The sequence below is a fragment of the Haliotis cracherodii genome, unplaced genomic scaffold (genome assembly GCF_022045235.1).
Source record: "Haliotis cracherodii isolate W230 unplaced genomic scaffold, xgHalCrac1.p SCAF_6, whole genome shotgun sequence".
NCBI classification, from domain to species: domain Eukaryota; kingdom Metazoa; phylum Mollusca; class Gastropoda; order Lepetellida; family Haliotidae; genus Haliotis; species Haliotis cracherodii.
Window position 1 is genome coordinate 47,481,060 of NW_027266319.1, and position 18,995 is coordinate 47,500,054.

The 18,995-nt window shown below is 39.5% G+C and overlaps 1 protein-coding gene across 1 annotated transcript in view; it reads right to left on the bottom strand.

Moving 5' to 3' along the window:
• Positions 1-18,076, bottom strand: part of LOC139444928 (SLIT-ROBO Rho GTPase-activating protein 1-like) — a 180,515-nt gene extending 162,439 nt beyond the window's left edge. Inside the window, exon 1 of the mRNA XM_071225949.1 lies at positions 17,908-18,076. Within this exon, the coding sequence (XP_071082050.1) occupies positions 17,908-17,974 (67 nt within the window). The 5' untranslated portion in view covers positions 17,975-18,076. The remainder of the gene's footprint in view (positions 1-17,907) is intronic.
• Between the last annotated feature and the right edge of the window lie 919 nt (positions 18,077-18,995).

An 18,995-nucleotide genomic window follows, 5' to 3' on the forward strand; every position in this document is an offset into this window, starting at 1 on the left:
GACCTCCAGCTACTCACTGCTTGTCGGAAGAGGCAACTAAGGAGATCGGGCAGTTGGGCTGGGTGATTCCTTGGATGCATATCATGGCATCCAAATTGCGTAGATTGAGGCTCATGATGTGAATCACAGGACTGTCTGTTCCAGACTTGATTATTTACAGACCACTGTCAAATAGCTGGAAAATTACTGAGTGTGACAAACAACAAAGAAACAAAACAAACAGCAGCTTTAGAAATAGGCACTCATCCTGTAGTCCTTGCCAAACTGCCCAATAGTTAATGTATCGACTATAAGAATTTGTTATCATTATCAATACTAGTGGACTGAAAATGTTAGTTTCTACCGCTGAACGGTTATCAGGATCGATATAGTTCTATCCCAAGAAAGTATCGAAGAAAATACAAGAACTTCCCATGAAACTGAGTAGGCCTACAAGCCATCTGGGGCCAAGTGTAGGAGGGGCCTAATGGTGATGCACTGGGGATCTACACTCTTCTGTCAGTGTAATCAAGCTTCTTACCTGCATGTGACACCTTCTTTACACTCTCTGCAACATCGCTGCCGTCAGTGTGGGAGTGGCCATTATGAGAATCTTGAAATTTGCCCTCTAACCCCAAATGTAGTAACAGTTATACTTTTGTTTGTTTTTGGGAATACCATCATAGTAAAGTTTGAAAAGGTTTACGACTGACAATATTTCCCAGATGAATTGAACTTTTTGTTTGTTTGATAAGATTGGTCCGAGATTGCAGACAAACAGAGAGTTATCCAACCTCCCCCCTTCAGTCTGACTATACCATGTATACCAATTACATGAAAGTTGAAATGAGATAGAAATTCAAATTGACAAACAAAGAAAATAATTTAGCTGATGTAAGAGTATGCAGTGTCACGACTGTCATCACTTGTTTGTAAACATATGGTCAGTCAGTTGCAAGTTCAACTCCAAGTTTTAGCCACCTTCACAGTGGGGAGCTTTGACTGCTGGCAACAATGGTATAGAGAACTCAGCAAATAGGCTTTCACTGTGAGGAGCTATCTGTAATTTATGAAGGGAGATCAGCTTGCAGTTAAATACAGACGGTATTACTCTAATACAATCTAAATTCCTGGACAGATAAAAGACAACTTGAGTCTCTGAACCATCCCAGGAAGTCTATGTTATTAAAGTCCTGAAAAGAGAATCTTTTCTAAACATGACAAGTCCAAAGGTGAAATGAAAGCAAAAGAAAAAAACAAAGGCCTTAGGGCTAGACCCTAAAACATTTAGAAAAACAAGACTGATAATGGCTTTAACTGCCTAATGAAACCATCGTACCATGGAAGAAAAATCAGAAAATATTCAAGCATGAAATACTCATACCCCCCCAACAATATGACATGGCTGGTTGTGTTTGAGGGCATGAAATATTGTATGTTTTTTAAGATCTGCTCTGGAAACCTGAAACTATTTACAGTCAAAGTTGTCACTATGGAAATTCGAAAAAATGCATTTTTTAAAAATCCCAAACTATCAAAAGGCACAAGTTTACCACTAGATCCATCTATGTGCCAAATCTGGTGAAGAAATATTGTACGATTTTCAAGATCTGCACCAGAAAGGAGCACTACCGCCATCTTCAAGTCAAAGTCATCACCAAGGTAACTCGAAATTTTTATATTTTTTTAAATCCCAAACAATCAAAAGGTACCAGTACACCACTAGACCTATCCATGTGCCAAGTTTGGTTAAGACATCTCTCATGGTTTTTGTATTTTGCTCTGGAAACGCTCTGGACGGACCGACGGACGGACAGACAGCACCCACTCCAATATCCCCTTCATGGCGGGGGATAATAATCAAGAATGATATCAAAGATGTTAGAAAAATGTGCACCACAGGTATGATATCATGTAAGCAACCTGCAGCAAGTCTGTCTGCCGTTATCCTTGTCTCATCTGGAAGAGCTGGCAACGATTCAAAGACAGTCAGTGCCAAGTACTCCCACGATACTTTGATCACCTCCAGTCTTACACCTGAACTTTGCCTACTCCTGAACCCCACTGAAAGCACAAGTACGCCAGCTCAGCTATCAGTTACAACCAAGCCATCATGGCTTTCCTCTCTCTCCTGTCAGTCAATGAAAAGCCAGAATGCATTTCAGAATATCTGAAAAAGGCAACATTATGGTTGACACAAACCCACCAAACCTGGCTTTCATTGCAGCCTTCAATGTGACACATGATAATGTAAATACATGGATGGTTGTGGAGTGCAGGTTTGAAACACTGGAACAAATGTACAATGGATGCAGCAGGCAGAAGGTTACCAGAAATCTCAGTGTTACACCAGAAGGTTGCCAGAAATCTCAGTGTTACACCGGCAGGTTACCAGAAATCCCAGTGTTACACCAGCAGGTTACCAGAAATCTCAGTGTTACACCAGAAGGTTACCAGAAATCTCAGTGTTACACCAGAAGGTTACCAGAAATCTCAGTGTTACACCAGAAGGTTACCAGAAATCTCAGTGTTACACCGGCAGGTTAGTCAGTCAGTCACCTGCTGAACAGGTTGAATGAAAGTCCATCTCCAAATAGAAACTGACCTGTATTTAGGAGCTCATATTTCAAAGATAGCTGAACACAGTGCAGGGGATTGATCAACATTTGCCTGCACCAAAACTTTTTCAGTTTATTTGATAATTTGGCTGGTTAGGCTTTGTTGAGCTTGTAAAATTAGCTTGTTTTCTATCATGAATGAAACCAGGGGTTCGGAAAATTTAAATCCCAATCCGACATTTTCATTTATGCCACGCCCCCTTCAAATAGCAAATTTTAGTATGACTTTTCACACACATTACAAGTTGTTACATACAGTGTTCCCTCGTTATTCCATGCTTTGGTTATAGCGCACGGTAAAGCATGACTCCCAAAATTTACTAACATTTTCAATAAACTCAAGTTTTCCAATGACATGATGTTTTCCCCCCATCTCAGAAAACATTATTAGCTGACCACCGCGATCAATTAACACAGGAAATACCAGTGTACAAATCTGAACTGAAGTACGCATTTTAATCCTATTATTGTAATATCTGGAAATTAAAAAAATTGTTCATTGTTTATCTGGACTAATGTTTGCAATATATTTGATTAATTATATTCAAAATTTCATTCAATAACTATAAAAATGTTTACAATAATTTTGGAGAAATCGTATGCAAAGTGATTGGTAGATCGCACAACTTTAGTTGCAAGAGAATGGATTCAAATATCATAAATGCCATACCATGACTCGCTAAAAGTCATATTTCAGGCTGTTTGACTATTAAAAGTCAACATAAGATTTTTTGCAATCGAAATACATGAAGCGCGGGAAGTCCCTTCGCTGACTGGTCAACATCGTTCCATACGTAAAAAAATATCCAGCATACCATCTCTACCAAAGTGCTATGTTTATGTTTCTTATAATTTTAAGTATATATGGTGGAAGCTGCAACTAAAATAACACGATATTGGAATATATTATTCCTGATAAAATAATAATTTCAAATACAATTTCTTCCGACCATTTCATCAAAATTCTTTGAAGTTGTATCATTGGTACTTTTTAACTGAATCACCGGTAGATTGGGAGGAAACATGTGCACAGCTGATTGCTATTGCCGGCTTAGTTTACGAGAAAATACACACTATAATCTTAATCTCTGCATATAAAACAATGCCTTCGAGAGCAGGAAATACATTTTAAATGGTAAATTATCATGTCTAGTGATGTTTTATATCAAATTTCATACTTTTATTGACCAAGTTTGTTATACCTGTTTATTCACCGGAATTCACTGAAGGGATATGATAATGCTCATCAATTATTTGGACCCCGAAGGTACCTTTGTTTGTTTTTTAAAATGTCCGGACAGAAATATTTAAATGTCCGGTAAGCAATATTTTAAACCGGACATTTGAGATTCCAAATCGGACATGTCCGGCGCATATGGCCGTTTCTGGACCCCTGATTGAAACAAACAATTTATGATACACATTCCTATGAAAAGATGTGTAGTCATTGACATGAAATATAGAAATTATGAAAGCAGAGAAAAATGACAGCTACCATTATTAAGCCATACTGTTCAAGTTTGAAACATATATGGGCCCTCTTCAGACTATGTTAGCACCAACACTACTGTAAGACAACACTAATCTACAGGAGTTGCAACAGACATTGTGTTACGAGCCTTTATGGAACTTAGCCATATTGGCCCTGTCCTTATCCAACAGATGTATTCGGGGCATATGTCATTATAATATAGGAAGTATGAGCAAGACCAGGAGACATAAACTCAGCAGGGGTGGGGGAGCCGCGTGTCAGGACCAGAGTGTATGTGTATACAGTCTGCAATACCCACTAAGAATAACTCTTAAACAAAGTCTGTAGCTTGAAAGGGGGAGATAATTCAATAACGGCATCAGTGTAAACGAGAGTGATATGATAACCGCCAATAGGAAGCAGTGCTTTAACATTGTTATCTCATTCGGTCATCCCTTCCTAGTGGCAAGGCTGATCTTTGGCTATGGCTCAACAAGTTCTGTAAGAATACACTGATATATTGACAGCTGTGGCTTGAGGGCCCCTTGTAAGGATGTTTTCACATGTTACATATATTCTATGGTAAGTGGTATCATTGCTGTAACGATAAGTACATTGGCAAGTCTACTGCTCTAAGTCAGCACCACCAAAATTATTTTATGAAAATGATAAAAAACTATCTTCTGACCATTGAATTCAAACTGATAAGGTTGTCAAATGTGAAACAAGAACTCTGTTACATAACAAACTGACTTATTTAAATAAGAGTGTTTCCAACAAATACTTGTAGTGCAGAGCATGCAGACACCTTTCGATGGACAGTTGCCTACATTTATCAACATGGTACATGTTTGGTGAAGGCAGGCTCTAGAGAACATCACAACAGTCAAATGAAAGAGGTCAGCTGGCAATATCGGCTCTGCACCAACATGCTATCTACCTCAGTACATCTTCGCACTGAAGTGATAGAACACAACCTCAACTGACAGCTCACACTAGCAAACAGCAGCAGTTGATGGGAAGATGAAAAACATGGCTACTGCAAGCCTAGCAGCCAGGAGGACAGGAATATGTCAACAAGGAATGTTATTGTTAATGAGAAACGGGCAGACAGGAAAAACAAAGTCTACAAATATGCAGTGTTGAGTTACATCTCAAGGTTTCCGACCTGCTCCCAAAGAATAACTGTTTTTGTCAGATAAATGGTATATCTAGTTGTCATGTTACATGTGTGACTCCTGCTACCAAAGTCTGTCTGAAAATAATTGAGAGTAAGTAAGATGCTTTATTTAAACAACCTGAGACTGTTTAGACTCCTCTTTTCAAGTTTTTGAAAGTGTTTTCAATTACTGTCAATTCTATCAAATTTATGCTTATTTTCCATGTTGTCTTTGAATATGTTTCAGGAAGGTAATACTTTGACCAAGGTATTGTTGTCAAATGCATAAAATATGTATTTAAAGGCAGATTTGTCACAATTTGTGATATGATGTCATATGAGCATCAACATGTGCACAATATTCTTCAAGTAATCAGCCTCAATAGAGAAGAATAGGACAAAAACCTTTAACTTAACAACAGTGCAGGCAAACTTAAATCTTTAAGGCATGTGCACACATGAGCGGCATATTTTTATTTTATTCACTATTTGGCTATGACTAAATAAACCAACACATGCAAATATCAATTCAAACTTGATTTCTTCATTGAACACAAAAAAGTTGCACACAGGGCCACACAAACAATATTTATCCAGTTAAATCCCTCCCTGTCAGAACCAAGCCACACACAGGAGCAATGTCCCATGCCAAGAAAGGTAGTATTGACATTTTTTACACAAGATGTTGACTGTTGACAGCACGCCTTTCTCCAACTGCTGTTTTCCCAGATCAGGTGTATAAAACTGCCATTGAGGACAGGTAGTCGATCTTCTTCCTTTGTTACAAGGTCTCCTCTTCCTCTCCCCTACATAACACACCTACCTCAACTAATACAATCTATAACACTCACAGTAAATAGCACAAACAAAGGAAACACACCATTTCAGGCTCAGAAAAATAGGTCTGTCAATGTTACCTTATCAGAAGTAAAACATTTGATTTAAAATGAGCAGAAGACTTGATTGGCAAACTCTTGCCATGTCAGCATGCACTGACACAGTTGAACGAAGACTGATGCACTAACCTCCCTTCAAGCTGTACATGTATTACTGGTTTTTTTGTTATGTCAATTCCAGTGAGAAAGTAAGTAAGTAAAACTCAATATCTAAACCGATTTTTATTATAACTTGTGATCTTTGTGGGCTCCAAGGTACTTTGAAAAGATGTTATCCAGTTATAAGATGGCAAAAAGCCAACATGTTGAGATACTAGACACCAGAATATCTGTGTGATGAGAGAAGCTGATCTGGATGTGCACTGGAAATAGCCAGGCAGTGAGCTCTAATCCTTGACTGTTACCCTGGGGCATTCAATACAGGTGATAGGTGGATCATACCATCTAGACACAGTACAAACTGCATACTCAACTGGTGCATGTCTTGTAACAAACACTATCCTATGCCAAAAATAGTTGCTTCATCAATATCTTTAGCACTTGTCTAATAATCCCCATCCATCTCCAAATTACCACACTAACATACATGTATGAGGATTGGGATTGGAATTTGGATTATCAGTGTTTATAATACCTACCTGCCTGACAGTCAGAGACGGACTATTTTGCTGACATATGGTCAGTTTTGAAAAGTTGCACGCCCAATGGTCAGGGGTTAAAGTTACTTAAAGTGAATGGTTATTTTCTGAGAACTAACATTAAACAGTACCAGGCAGCTGGGGATATACTGGGGCTGCAAGATGGCTGGGGATATACTGGGGCTGCAAAATAGCTGGGGATATACTGGGGCTGCAAGGTGGCTGGGGATATACTGGGGCTGCAAGGTGGCTGGGGTTATACTGGGGCTGCAAGGTAGCTGGGGATATACTGGGGCTGCAAGGTGGCTGGGGATATACTGGGGCTGCAAGGTGGCTTGGGATATACTGGGGCTGCAAGGTGGCTTGGGATATACTGGGGCTGCAAGGTGGCTGGGGATATACTGGGGCTGCAAGGCAGTTGGGGATATCCTTGGGCTGCAAGGCGGCTGAGAATATACTGGGGCTGCAAGGCAGCTGAGAATATACTGGGGCTGCAAGGTGACTGGGGATATACTGGGGCTGTTAGGTGACTGGGGAAATACAGGGGCTGCAAGGTGGCTGGGGAAATACAGGGGCTGCAAGGTGACTGGGGAAATACTGGGGCTGCAAGGTGGCTGGGGAATTACTGGGGCTGCAAGGTGGCTGGGGATATACTGGGGCTGCAAGGTGGCTGGGGATATACTGGGGCTGCAAGATGGCTGGGGAAATACTGGGGCTGCAAGGTGGCTGGGGAAATACTGGGGCTGCAAGGTGGCTGGGGAATTACTGGGGCTGCAAGGTGACTGGGGAAATACTGGGGCTGCAAGGTGGCTGGGGAATTACTGGGGCTGCAAGGTGGCTGGGGATATACTGGGGCTGCAAGATGGCTGGGGATATACTGGGGCTGCAAGGTAGCTGGGGATATACTGGGGCTGCAAGGCAGTTGGGGATATCCTTGGGCTGCAAGGCGGCTGAGAATATACTGGGGCTGCAAGGTGACTTGGGAAATACAAGGGCTGCAAGGTGGCTGGGGAAATACTGGGGCTGCAAGGTGGCTGGGGAATTACTGGGGCTGCAAGGTGGCTGGGGAAATACAAGGGCTGCAAGGTGGCTGGGGATATACTGGGGCTGCAAGGTGGCTGGGGATATACTGGGGCTGCAAGGTGGCTGAGAATATACTGGGGCTGCAAGGTGACTTGGGAAATACAAGGGCTGCAAGGTGGCTGGGGATATACTGGGGCTGTTAGGTGGCTGGGGAAATACTGGGGCTGCAAGGTGGCTGAGAATATACTGGGGCTGCAAGGTGACTTGGGAAATACAAGGGCTGCAAGGTGGCTGGGGATGTAGGGAATACATGCCCATCCATGCAAAACACAGGTCAGAGAGATCAGTAACACACACTAAGATGACCTCAGGTAGATATGTGTATCACAGGTCAGTAATGATATGGTCCATTGAGCTGGAGGTAAGACATGACGTCTATAACAGAGTTAATCAAAAACCTAGTTGATCAGCTAAGAGTGAGTGAGTATGGCTTTACACCACTTGTAGCAATATTCCAGCAATATCACCATGAGGGTCACTAGACGTCGGCTTCACACATTATACTGATGTAGGGAATCAAAGCCGGGCCTTTGGCATGACAAGCAAACACTTCAACCACTAGGCTACCCAACCTCCCTAAGTTGATCACCTGAAAAACATTTCTTGAATATTTTGGACCAGGTACTGCCACAGTGTTTGGTTTCTCAAGTTGCTCCTAATCCAATACACTTACACGGACACTATTTTCACAACAAATCAGTTTCATTTCCACAGATCTATCCAGAATCTGCAAAACACAGTAGGATCTCCAAGTCAGAATACAGAAGGATATCCAAGTCAGAATACAGTTGGATATCCAAGTCAGAATACAGAAGGATATCCAAGTCAGAATACAGTAGGATCTCCAAGTCAGATCTCCAAGTCAGAATACAGTAGGATATCCAAGTCAGAATACAGTAGGATCTCCAAGTCAGAATACAGTAGGATCTCCAAGTCAGAATACAGTAGGATATCCAAGTCAGAATACAGTAGGATCTCTTAGTCAAACCATATCAACCCTCACAGATTCCATTATACAAGACAGGTCTCCTGTAACAGCAGCCATTAACCCCTTCAGTTTATATATACAAGACAGGTCTCCTGTAACAGCAGCCATTAACCCCTTCAGTTTATATATACAAGACAGGTATCCTGCAACAGCAGCCATTAACCCCTTCAGTTTATATATACAAGACATGTCTCCCGCAACAGCGGCCATTATTCCTAACAGTTTATATACTCAACAACAAAACTTCCTGTAACACCAATATTTCAGTGTATTTTTTTGGTAAAGTTTGGTTTTCAATATTGTAGTACATGTATGGAATCAAGTCACAAAAACGCAACGGCTACAGAAAAGCAAGCATTCCATGCAAAAGCTGCCTTTTATGCAAGCCTCATGCACTTCACTACCCAAGAATGGGTATAAAACCATGTGCGTTAACGGGATTCCATATGCATTGTTCAGCATCGTGCTGACAACAACCACTCAGAAAAACAACAAAATTACACAATTATTCAACATTACGAAATGCCACACCTGTCTGAAAATGAGAGTCTGCCAACCATTGGTATGCTTGAAACAGGATCGAGTCAATTTAACGTCCACAGAAACACCATTTGGTGTTTATGGCAACGTTTGCAACAGACGAATGCAGTCAGAGACCATCCAATAATCGACAAGACAACTGGATTCGAACAACACACCTACGAAATCGATTCAAGCCAGCAACAGTGACTGCATGAAGCATCCTCGGCCTTCCATTTTGACAGGAAACCACCGTCAAGCATGTCTACAGTGGTGCAGACAGCATCTACGCTGGACGGCCATGCAGTGGGGACAAGTTCTATTCACTGACGAGTCTCGTTTTCACCTCAGCCACAGCGATGGACGGATCTGGGTGTACCGACGTCGAGGTGAACATTACGTCATTCATTGTGTCATGGAAGAAGATCGGAAGTCAGTATGGCAAATTAAACCATTTGGACACTTACAAGAGTCTTTTATCTGTTGCAAACCGAAATTTTTCAGATTTGGTAAAAAAACATAACTTTGCATTAAATCTTAGTCAATGTCACAGGAACTTTTGTTGTTCAGTATATATACAAGACAGGTATCCCACAACAGCAGCCATTAACCCTAACAGTCTATATATACAAGACATGTCTCCCACAACAGCAGCCATTAACCCTCACAGTTTGAATATACAAGACATGTCTCCCACAACAGCAGCCATTAACCCTCACAGTTTGAATATACAAGACATGTCTCCCACAACAGCAGCCATTAACCCTCAGTTTGAATATCAAAGACATGTCTCCCACAACAGCAGCCATTAACCCTCACAGTCTGAATATACAAGACATGTCTCCCACAACAGCAGCCATTAACCCTCACAGTTTGAATATACAAGACATGTCTCCCACAACAGCAGCCATTAACCCTCACAGTTTGAATATACAAGACATGTCTCCCACAACAGCAGCCATTAACCCTAACAGTTTGAATATCAAAGACATGTCTCCCACAACAGCAGCCATTAACCCTAACAGTTTGAATATCAAAGACATGTCTCCCACAACAGCAGCCATTAACCCTCACAGTTTGAATATCAAAGACATGTCTCCCACAACAGCAGCCATTAACCTTCACAGTTTGAATATACAAGACATGTCTCCCACAACAGCAGCCATTAACATTAACAGTTTGAATATCAAAGACATGTCTCCCACAACAGCAGCCATTTACCCTCACAGTCTGAATGTCAAAGACATTTCTCCCACAACAGCAGCCATTAACCCTTACAGTTTGAATATCAAAGACATGTCTCCCACAACAGCAGCCATTAACCGTAACAGTCTGAATGTCAAAGACATGTCTCCCACAACAGCAGCCATTAACCCTAACAGTTTGAATATACAAGACATGTCTCCCACAACAGCAGCCATTAACCGTAACAGTTTGAATATACAAGACAGGTCTCCTGAAACTCAAGGATGACAACTTAATCAACCCTAGCAAAGTCAAAATTACAAACATATATTCATACTGTAATCAACCTAAATTATACATAGGTATCATCTTTACCATGCAACAGAACATCACTATTATATCTCAGTCACACAAAATTCTCTTCAGCGAAGATGATGTAACCTTTCAAGTGAAAATACTTCTTACAGATAAATGTCAGTGAAATATCCAACAGTGAACAGTGTCACAGTTTTCCAACCTTAGGCACTTTAATAGCAATGCAAGTGAGAGTAAGTGTACCAGTCGACCAAGTGCAGTCTGCCAGGTGTGTGTACATGTAGGCTACTGGTGAATGTCACGGTCCGTCAACACAGTTGTCTTCAACAGGCATCACTAGGAAGGAGTCCTCAGTTACAGTTCCATAGTGCGTGCATCAGCTCAATACAATTAGAAATTCACATTGACAATCAATCTGCACAACAACCGTGTCTAAAGTACTGAATTTTCTTGAGTATTGTGCACACTTATTTTCCAAAAACACAGTTGTGTAGAAAGGGGTGCGCATTATACACGCTGTAATGAGATTTGATGTTTTTTTCCCCCAACGCAAAGACACTACCGTGAGCATCTAACACCAGAAATACCATGTAAAAACATCCATACTAAAGTACGCAAATTAATCGTGTAATTACACTGTCTGGTTATAAAAATTGTTCATTGTTTATCTGGAGTATGTTTGTAAGTTATTTAATTAATTTTATTCAAAATTCCTTTTAATATTGTTTTAATTAATATCAGCAAAATCGTGTGTGAAGCGATCGGAAGATCGCACAACTCACCGTCATTAACAGCAAACACACTCAGATTACCGCTATTGACGCCTTGAAACGATTTTTAGTTGACAGAGAATGGATACATATAACATAAATGCCATACTTTGACTCATTAAAAGTCATATTTGTTGTAGTTTAATTCTATGTCAACATGTAGTTCTCGCAATCACGTGCAGGGAGATAGAATAGAATTATATGGCTGGGTCCACTAACTACAACCAAATTGATTAGTTACATATACATGTTAAATCTCCTGTAAGATTCAAGTGCATATCAGGAAAGTTACATGAATGTCATGCCATTGTGCATAGTTGTATTTCCCAATGTAACATTATGACGTACATGATGTACATGTATATATAAATATACACAGGTAACACGAAACATATACGTCTTCTTTTTCCACTTCACTGTTTATAGGTTTTGTGTTTCCATCTGTGCTTGTACCCATGCACATCTGTCCAAGCCGGCTTGTCGGAATACAAACAACCTTGGCTCCTACCCTGTAACATGAGACGGGGAGTAGGGGGAATGGTCAATGGAGGGTTTCAAGGTCACCTGTTTTGGCAGAACTAGTGAGATGTGTACAGGCTGGTGACAGACAACATAAACTAATAAGGAGATGAGGGAAGAGTAGGGATTTGGAGTTTACTGGTTTGCCCTACACAGTATACTAGTGTCATATTTGTATACAAACCAACACAGTGGTTTCAGAATCACAACATGGCTGTCATCATGACTTTAATGCAACGATACCATACACAATACATTATTTTACAGTATCGATACAAGACAATACACTTGATAAATTAAATTACTTAACTGCTTGTTTAATAACTCCAATCCTTATTGTCAGTCAAATATTGCAAAATGTGCCGTAATTAGTGTTTCAAGTTCACTACTAAAAATAGCCGCTATGAACATGTGTCTACAGCTTCCTTTTCCTTTTGAACACTGCTCTGAAATATTATAGTCAAGCAGTTTCCATGAGTTTTGACATAAATATGAGTATCACAATATGTATCATAACGTGACCTTGCTGTATCGTTTCACCCCTATTATTTCCCCTTCCAACCCCACCTTTACTGTAATGCTATAGCCCTAAATCTGAAGTTAGTCTAGATTTTCCACAGGTTCTGAATCTCCCATCTCACTGGCTCCTTTTCAAATAAAGATGTTTGTTTCTATAACACAAAATACATGTCTACCTTTAGAATACAGTACAACAAGCTTTTCAAACACATCACAATACCCTATGACGTAATTTGTAGTATTTTATCCCCAGTTGCCAGCATAAGCTCCTCCCAGTGATCTATCATCTCTATAGGCAATGTCATTGAATACGCCCAATAATGTTGAGAGTTTTGAACGTTTGTTTTCTAAATATAGCCTGCGGCAGCACATTTTATAGCAAGCACTAGTATATGAAAGCACTTTTATCTTCAATATATATTTTTTATTTTGTTTTTTTCACAATTGAATTGATGAAAATGATTATAAATGGGAAGTAATATACATACGGTATATCATTTTTTCGGTTCATTAATTTTCATTATTATGCACAGGAATGCAGTTTATTAGGTATATTATATTGGTGCTGAACAAATCCAGATGTCACCATTGTTTGGGTAGGTTACCCAGAACTCTATCCTTAGCCCTTGGATCCCCTAATGGATCTATCAACCCAAGCTTTACAATCATTAGGGTTAGGCTATTATAGATTCCATAGCGGCTCCTAATATTCTTCACACAAAAACATTAAAAAAGCAGGGAAATGGTTTGGTGTCGAATATTTTGGACACTGGAAACTGTCCTGGAACATTCCACTTTCACCCACTACATTTATTCAGTACTGATTCAAAAGCGAACTCTCCGTTGTTCGTCACTAGCCATGCTCATGCCTCCCTCGATCCTTACAATTATCCACATTATCCTTACAGTGTTTCCCTACCACGCTTTTCAGTCACAAAAATCACCCGACTAATACCATGTCATTCATGCGTACCCGCGAGTTTGACATCCGACACCTGCCACTGTTTTATGTTCGTGCCATTTCGGCTCATTCCTCACCACTCGGTATCTTGTAGATTACGGAGTGGGACGAGTGTGCCAAATGGCATCAGGATCACTCCTAAGTGTCCGTAGACTAAAGTCGTGAGACACAATGCCTACCCGTAACCTTCGTAAGTAACCGTCACCTATTCGACCCTTTTCGTTCAGTTCCGTAACATCGTAGACATGAGAAGGTAAATTTTCACTTTGTTTCAGTGTGGATGTAGCTCAGTCGGATAGCCGTCAGGCTAACAATCAGAAGGTCGCGAGTTCGCGTCCAACAGATTCTCACAAAAACTGGTTGCTTGTCTTTGAGACACATGACCTGCTGCAGAGCTTGTCCTCACTAGAAGTTGTGGTACTGTATTCTAAAGGTGCTCCAATTGTACATTTTCAGAGACTAAGAGTTTTCTAAGATCGAAAAATAATTGATTGTTGACGCTTACTGTCTCCATACAAAATATATACATCTATTGGTCACCAAACATAATATGATCAAGTGGGTTCAAGAAAGCAAAACTTCCAGGCTGCTTACTCAATTCAAATACAGCTGCATCAACAAAATAACATTTATGAATCTATACAGGGCTACAAAGATCAGGATAGCCTGTAACTATGGACAAAACAAGCTCCAGTTACCAACCCATGTCTGTTACCAGCTGATGACTGCAGGCACTGTCCATCAGTGGTTTCAGTTAGTAACTTGCATATTCACTACCACTAGGAATTCCCACTTTCAGTCAATCAGTGAATTATACGTCAAAGACCTAACTTCCCATTTACGTTGATCAACAGTGGATATTTGCATTTCCTTATAAAATGTTATTAGTCGTGTCTATTTCTAACTTTAACCAGGGTGAAGTTAATTCTTTAAATACTCCTTCAGTGTTTGTGTCAGATGAAGTTCAGACAGATATGCGCATAATAGCGGTAGGACAATACACCAATGCATTGTTGGATCTTCATTTTTTACTTCTTGATACAAGTATCGATCACAGTCACATACTAAGTAAAATATATCAATTCATACCTTTAATGTTTGCCTAATTAAGTGTTACACAAAACATTAATTAGGAGTGAAAATTATTCGTGATAACATAAATATTTTCATCTATTGCGCCATACTTGACACTGCCAATCATAAATCGTCAGTGTGCCAGGTATTTGGACATCCTGTGTTGGAGAAAGATGGCTCACTCACAACAGGAGTAATGCAAGTATCATGATACATACAGCATCGTAAACAAGGTATTGTGATACGTATCGGATCGGGCATTGGGTGTGTGGTACCAGCCCTAGAGCATAAACTGTCAACTATTACCATCTGACAAGATACCAATTAGATTTTTGACTGCAATCCTATGAAAATCAATGCCCCACATATTTAAGTGTTTATGAAAGGTACAACATAACTGTATTTTATGAATGATAGTAAGAAGAGACCAGGCCACTGAAGCATCAAACAGAGTTAGTAGCACAATAGCGAGTGAGTGGTGTCATGTAGAATGGTTGTGATCTCTCGTAAATTTCGTGGGTTATGCTGACAGCCTGAAATGATTATATACGACAGATATATTTTTCCAGAATTTAATTGCCTATAATTAAGCGTGAATATAACACATAAGTGTGTATTATACACAAATAAATAAGTCCTGTGTACATTGATCAATCAGATGGGGTGCTAATTGGAATTGTTCACTAGCCAATAGGGCTGTTACGATTCACTTGCGTATTCGGTGAATCGATCCGTATCCATTCATGAATTGAACTCGTTATTCGTGGTCACTAGAATCGAATATTTATGAATATGCAGTCATGTGGATCTACATACCCTGTACCTAAAAATATCCCTAAGAACATATTATATGCAGAGATTTCTTTAAAGACAACACTCATATATATAATTTGACAGTATTGTAGTCATCGGTCATTTTGGTATTTGAGCAGATACTAGTACCTGGATAAATGCAGTATATGAATGTATAATATATTAATAATTAACCAACCATGTCAAATAAATAATGTTGTTATTTTTCACTGAATATAATAAATTGTACATCAACTGCTGACTTGTTATTGTATTCATGAATAAATATTCGTATTCGTTACCCTATATTTGTGATATGAATCGTATTCACCTCATAGTGTATTCGTTGCAGCCCTAGCAAATATCACCGTTGGCACTTATAAGAGCAGGGCGCTTATTACGTCAAATATTGTAATTGGTATTTATATTTGTGTAGGACTATAAATTCCTGTGGACAATTCGAGTTGCACCCAGTTAACTGCAGTCTTGATTTTATTTTGATTTCACCTGACATTCTATGTCGGTTATACCTTTCAGAAGAACAATAAACAATTTTACTTTCCAGATCGATCGATTGACTGAGTCTTTGGTCATTTGCTCCCGCACTACTTATAATAATTCCCCAAACCATGGCCAACTGTGTCAAGTCTAAAGATAGGCTGACAATGGTGGATTGCAGGGTAGGCGCTGAACAACAAGCAGCACTCTGTTTTCCTCACTCCACTCTGCCAATAGTACTTTGCTATCGTTGCCACATAATCACTTATCACTGACAAGGAAAATACGGGAGGAAAATTGCTAAGTACCCTGCATTTAACTGACAAAACCCTTTATGTACATATATCAGACTCAAGCAATCCATTGTTGCCTTGGTTGGTTTGGATAGGCAAACATTTCACTATTTATCTAAAAAGGTTTCAAACTAAACATATAATATTTTAGTTCAGAAAAACTCTTTTGCAAAGAACACAACAATTTCAATCACTTCAAAAAATTATTTTACAATGGAAATGAGTTGTTAGTTTTATGAAAACATCTCCTTATCTTCTTGGCAATGATATACACCTGGAATGATTGTAAGTCAGTGTCAAAATAGAATCAAAAGAGTGCTGTCATCAGTCTCAAAACTTTTTGTAATTGTCATCAAAGGGAATCAGCTTTGAAAATGATAGTGTGTTAACTAAAGAGTACATTGGCTTTGTTAACTATAAATTGTCATGGTTGAAGTCCAACATCATATTCACAGCTTCTTGCTGTGTGCACTCCAGCACAGTAATGTGCTTGTGGCACAGCCTACAATCTACTGATGCCTCCTTCAACAGTAGCAGTGCTTCACTGGTCAGTTTACAGAAGCATTAGCAATAAACCAGGAACAAGTAAACAGGGCAGGTATCATAACACCTTCATGCACTGGTGGCTAGCGGGCAATATACTGGCTGCCTCGTCACCTCTGTAGTGACAGTTCAAGGGTCAGATACTAATTACAATTACACAATGGTCATAAATCTTCAACAATCATCTGCTGACTCTGCTTTCAATAATTCAAATGAGTGTTTGCATTACTCCTCACATATCAAAACAAGTTTTCTCTTATCAGTTGTCATGCTTATCAATGTTTGACCATTCACAGTTCTGTAATTTATTAGCTTTGGTAATTTACTACAATTTATGAAATGGGTAAATATTTTGACTTGCAAACAAATGAATCCCTGTTATTAAATAATATGCTGTGGACTAGTTGCTGCTAAAAATGACATCTAGTTAAGGTAGATCTATTTCTTTCTGTCCCTGGAGGTTGTAGGGCTGTAAGATGTATATGCATAGAATCTACATATCTGAAACCTATGTAACACAGACTTCAAGTGAAGTGTTGTTTGATTACTTGTAATGTGTGTGCATATCCCAACAATATGGGCTGAAGTTTTATGCATTTGTATGACTAGCCTATAACATTACAAAGTGTTACAAAACAAACTTTTACAATCAATAATGTACTTTTAACATTCCTAACGGGACTGTTCATATTGTTAAAAACAGATGAGGATAATTTACTCGCCACTAAATTAGGGCGCGCATCGCTTTGGTTCAGCCTCCCTCTGTCATCAACTGTCATTTTGGGGACTCGTCACCCACAAACTACTTCCAAAGAGGAAGTTGTTATCCTCGGGGGCTAAAAAAGGTGTGTCGCTGACCCGTGAGAACACATGCCATCAATTTAACATTAAAATATTTCCATTATTTTAATAAAAGCTTGGATGTATGAAATCTAGTCTTAATTTGACAGACCACCACTAATTCGCTGTGGTGTGTGGAAAATTATGAGATGAGAAACTCACAAAGAATGATTGACATTTGACAGGGGTCTGAGTGTCGATTTCACCGGGCGCATGATGCTGTTTGCAGCTATCCTGGGTCACTTACCTCGCATATGACTTTCAAACTCGCTGACGATCTCCTTCTCCTTTTTGGCTTTTTTCTCGGAGGCCATATTGAAACCCCGAATTCAAGCTCATCAAGAACAAATGGATTAATGAGTCCTCTCAATTTTATAATCCCGATAGATCGCACTTCAAGACTTAACGTTACTCGCGCAGAGCATTATGGGAATTAAAAGTCCAAGATCTCGTGAGTCGAACGCGATAACGCGGACAGGTGCGAGATGAAAACATTGATCCTTTTGACCAATCAGAGACGTCCATTTCCTCTTAGACTGCTTTCGCTCCAACATCGATCGTTCTGAAAAAGACTAACGAAGCATCTGTAAGTCAATGTGTTTTAGTTTCATCTATTTATCTGTTCAAGATCGTTTTTTATATGTTTATCATATTGACTTAAATAAAGCAGAAAATGTCAAATCTTTAACAATATAATACAATATAATACGGTATGTTTATTAACATGAACGTGACCATACAGTTAGTTATTTGTGACAACAATGATACATGAGTATACTAGTACATACACAGATGAACGTTACACATATATAGCTCTTAACCTTATGCTTCTAATGTTTAGTTTTTTTTACATCGTCTTAGCTCAAAACTTGAATCAGTATTTCCAGAGACAATAAAATAATTTACTTTATATTTGCTGTGATTTATTATGGGGTAAATGAGTCGATCCACGAAGAGCCGGGTTAGAACAGGTCTTTAGCAGCCCATGCGACTAACGGGATCGGGTGGTCAGGTTCGCTGGCTTGGTTGATGTATGCCATCGTATCCAAATTGCGTGGAGCGATGCTCATGATATCAATCATTGGATTGTCTGGGCCAGACTCGACCATTTTCATTCCGCCGTCTTATAGTTTGGTATTTCGGTCGTACTGGAATCCATGGTTCTTGTTCTATTTAGGTTAAATACATGTATTGCCCTAGATTGTCATAACCTTATTGATGTCACAAATGTAAATATTTGATCTAAGTTTTATCGATTGTCTTTTCAAATGCTGAAGAAGTAGAGTCTAGTTATGATGTAAATGAAACTTTTTGTTTTGTTTCTCAGAAAAAAAC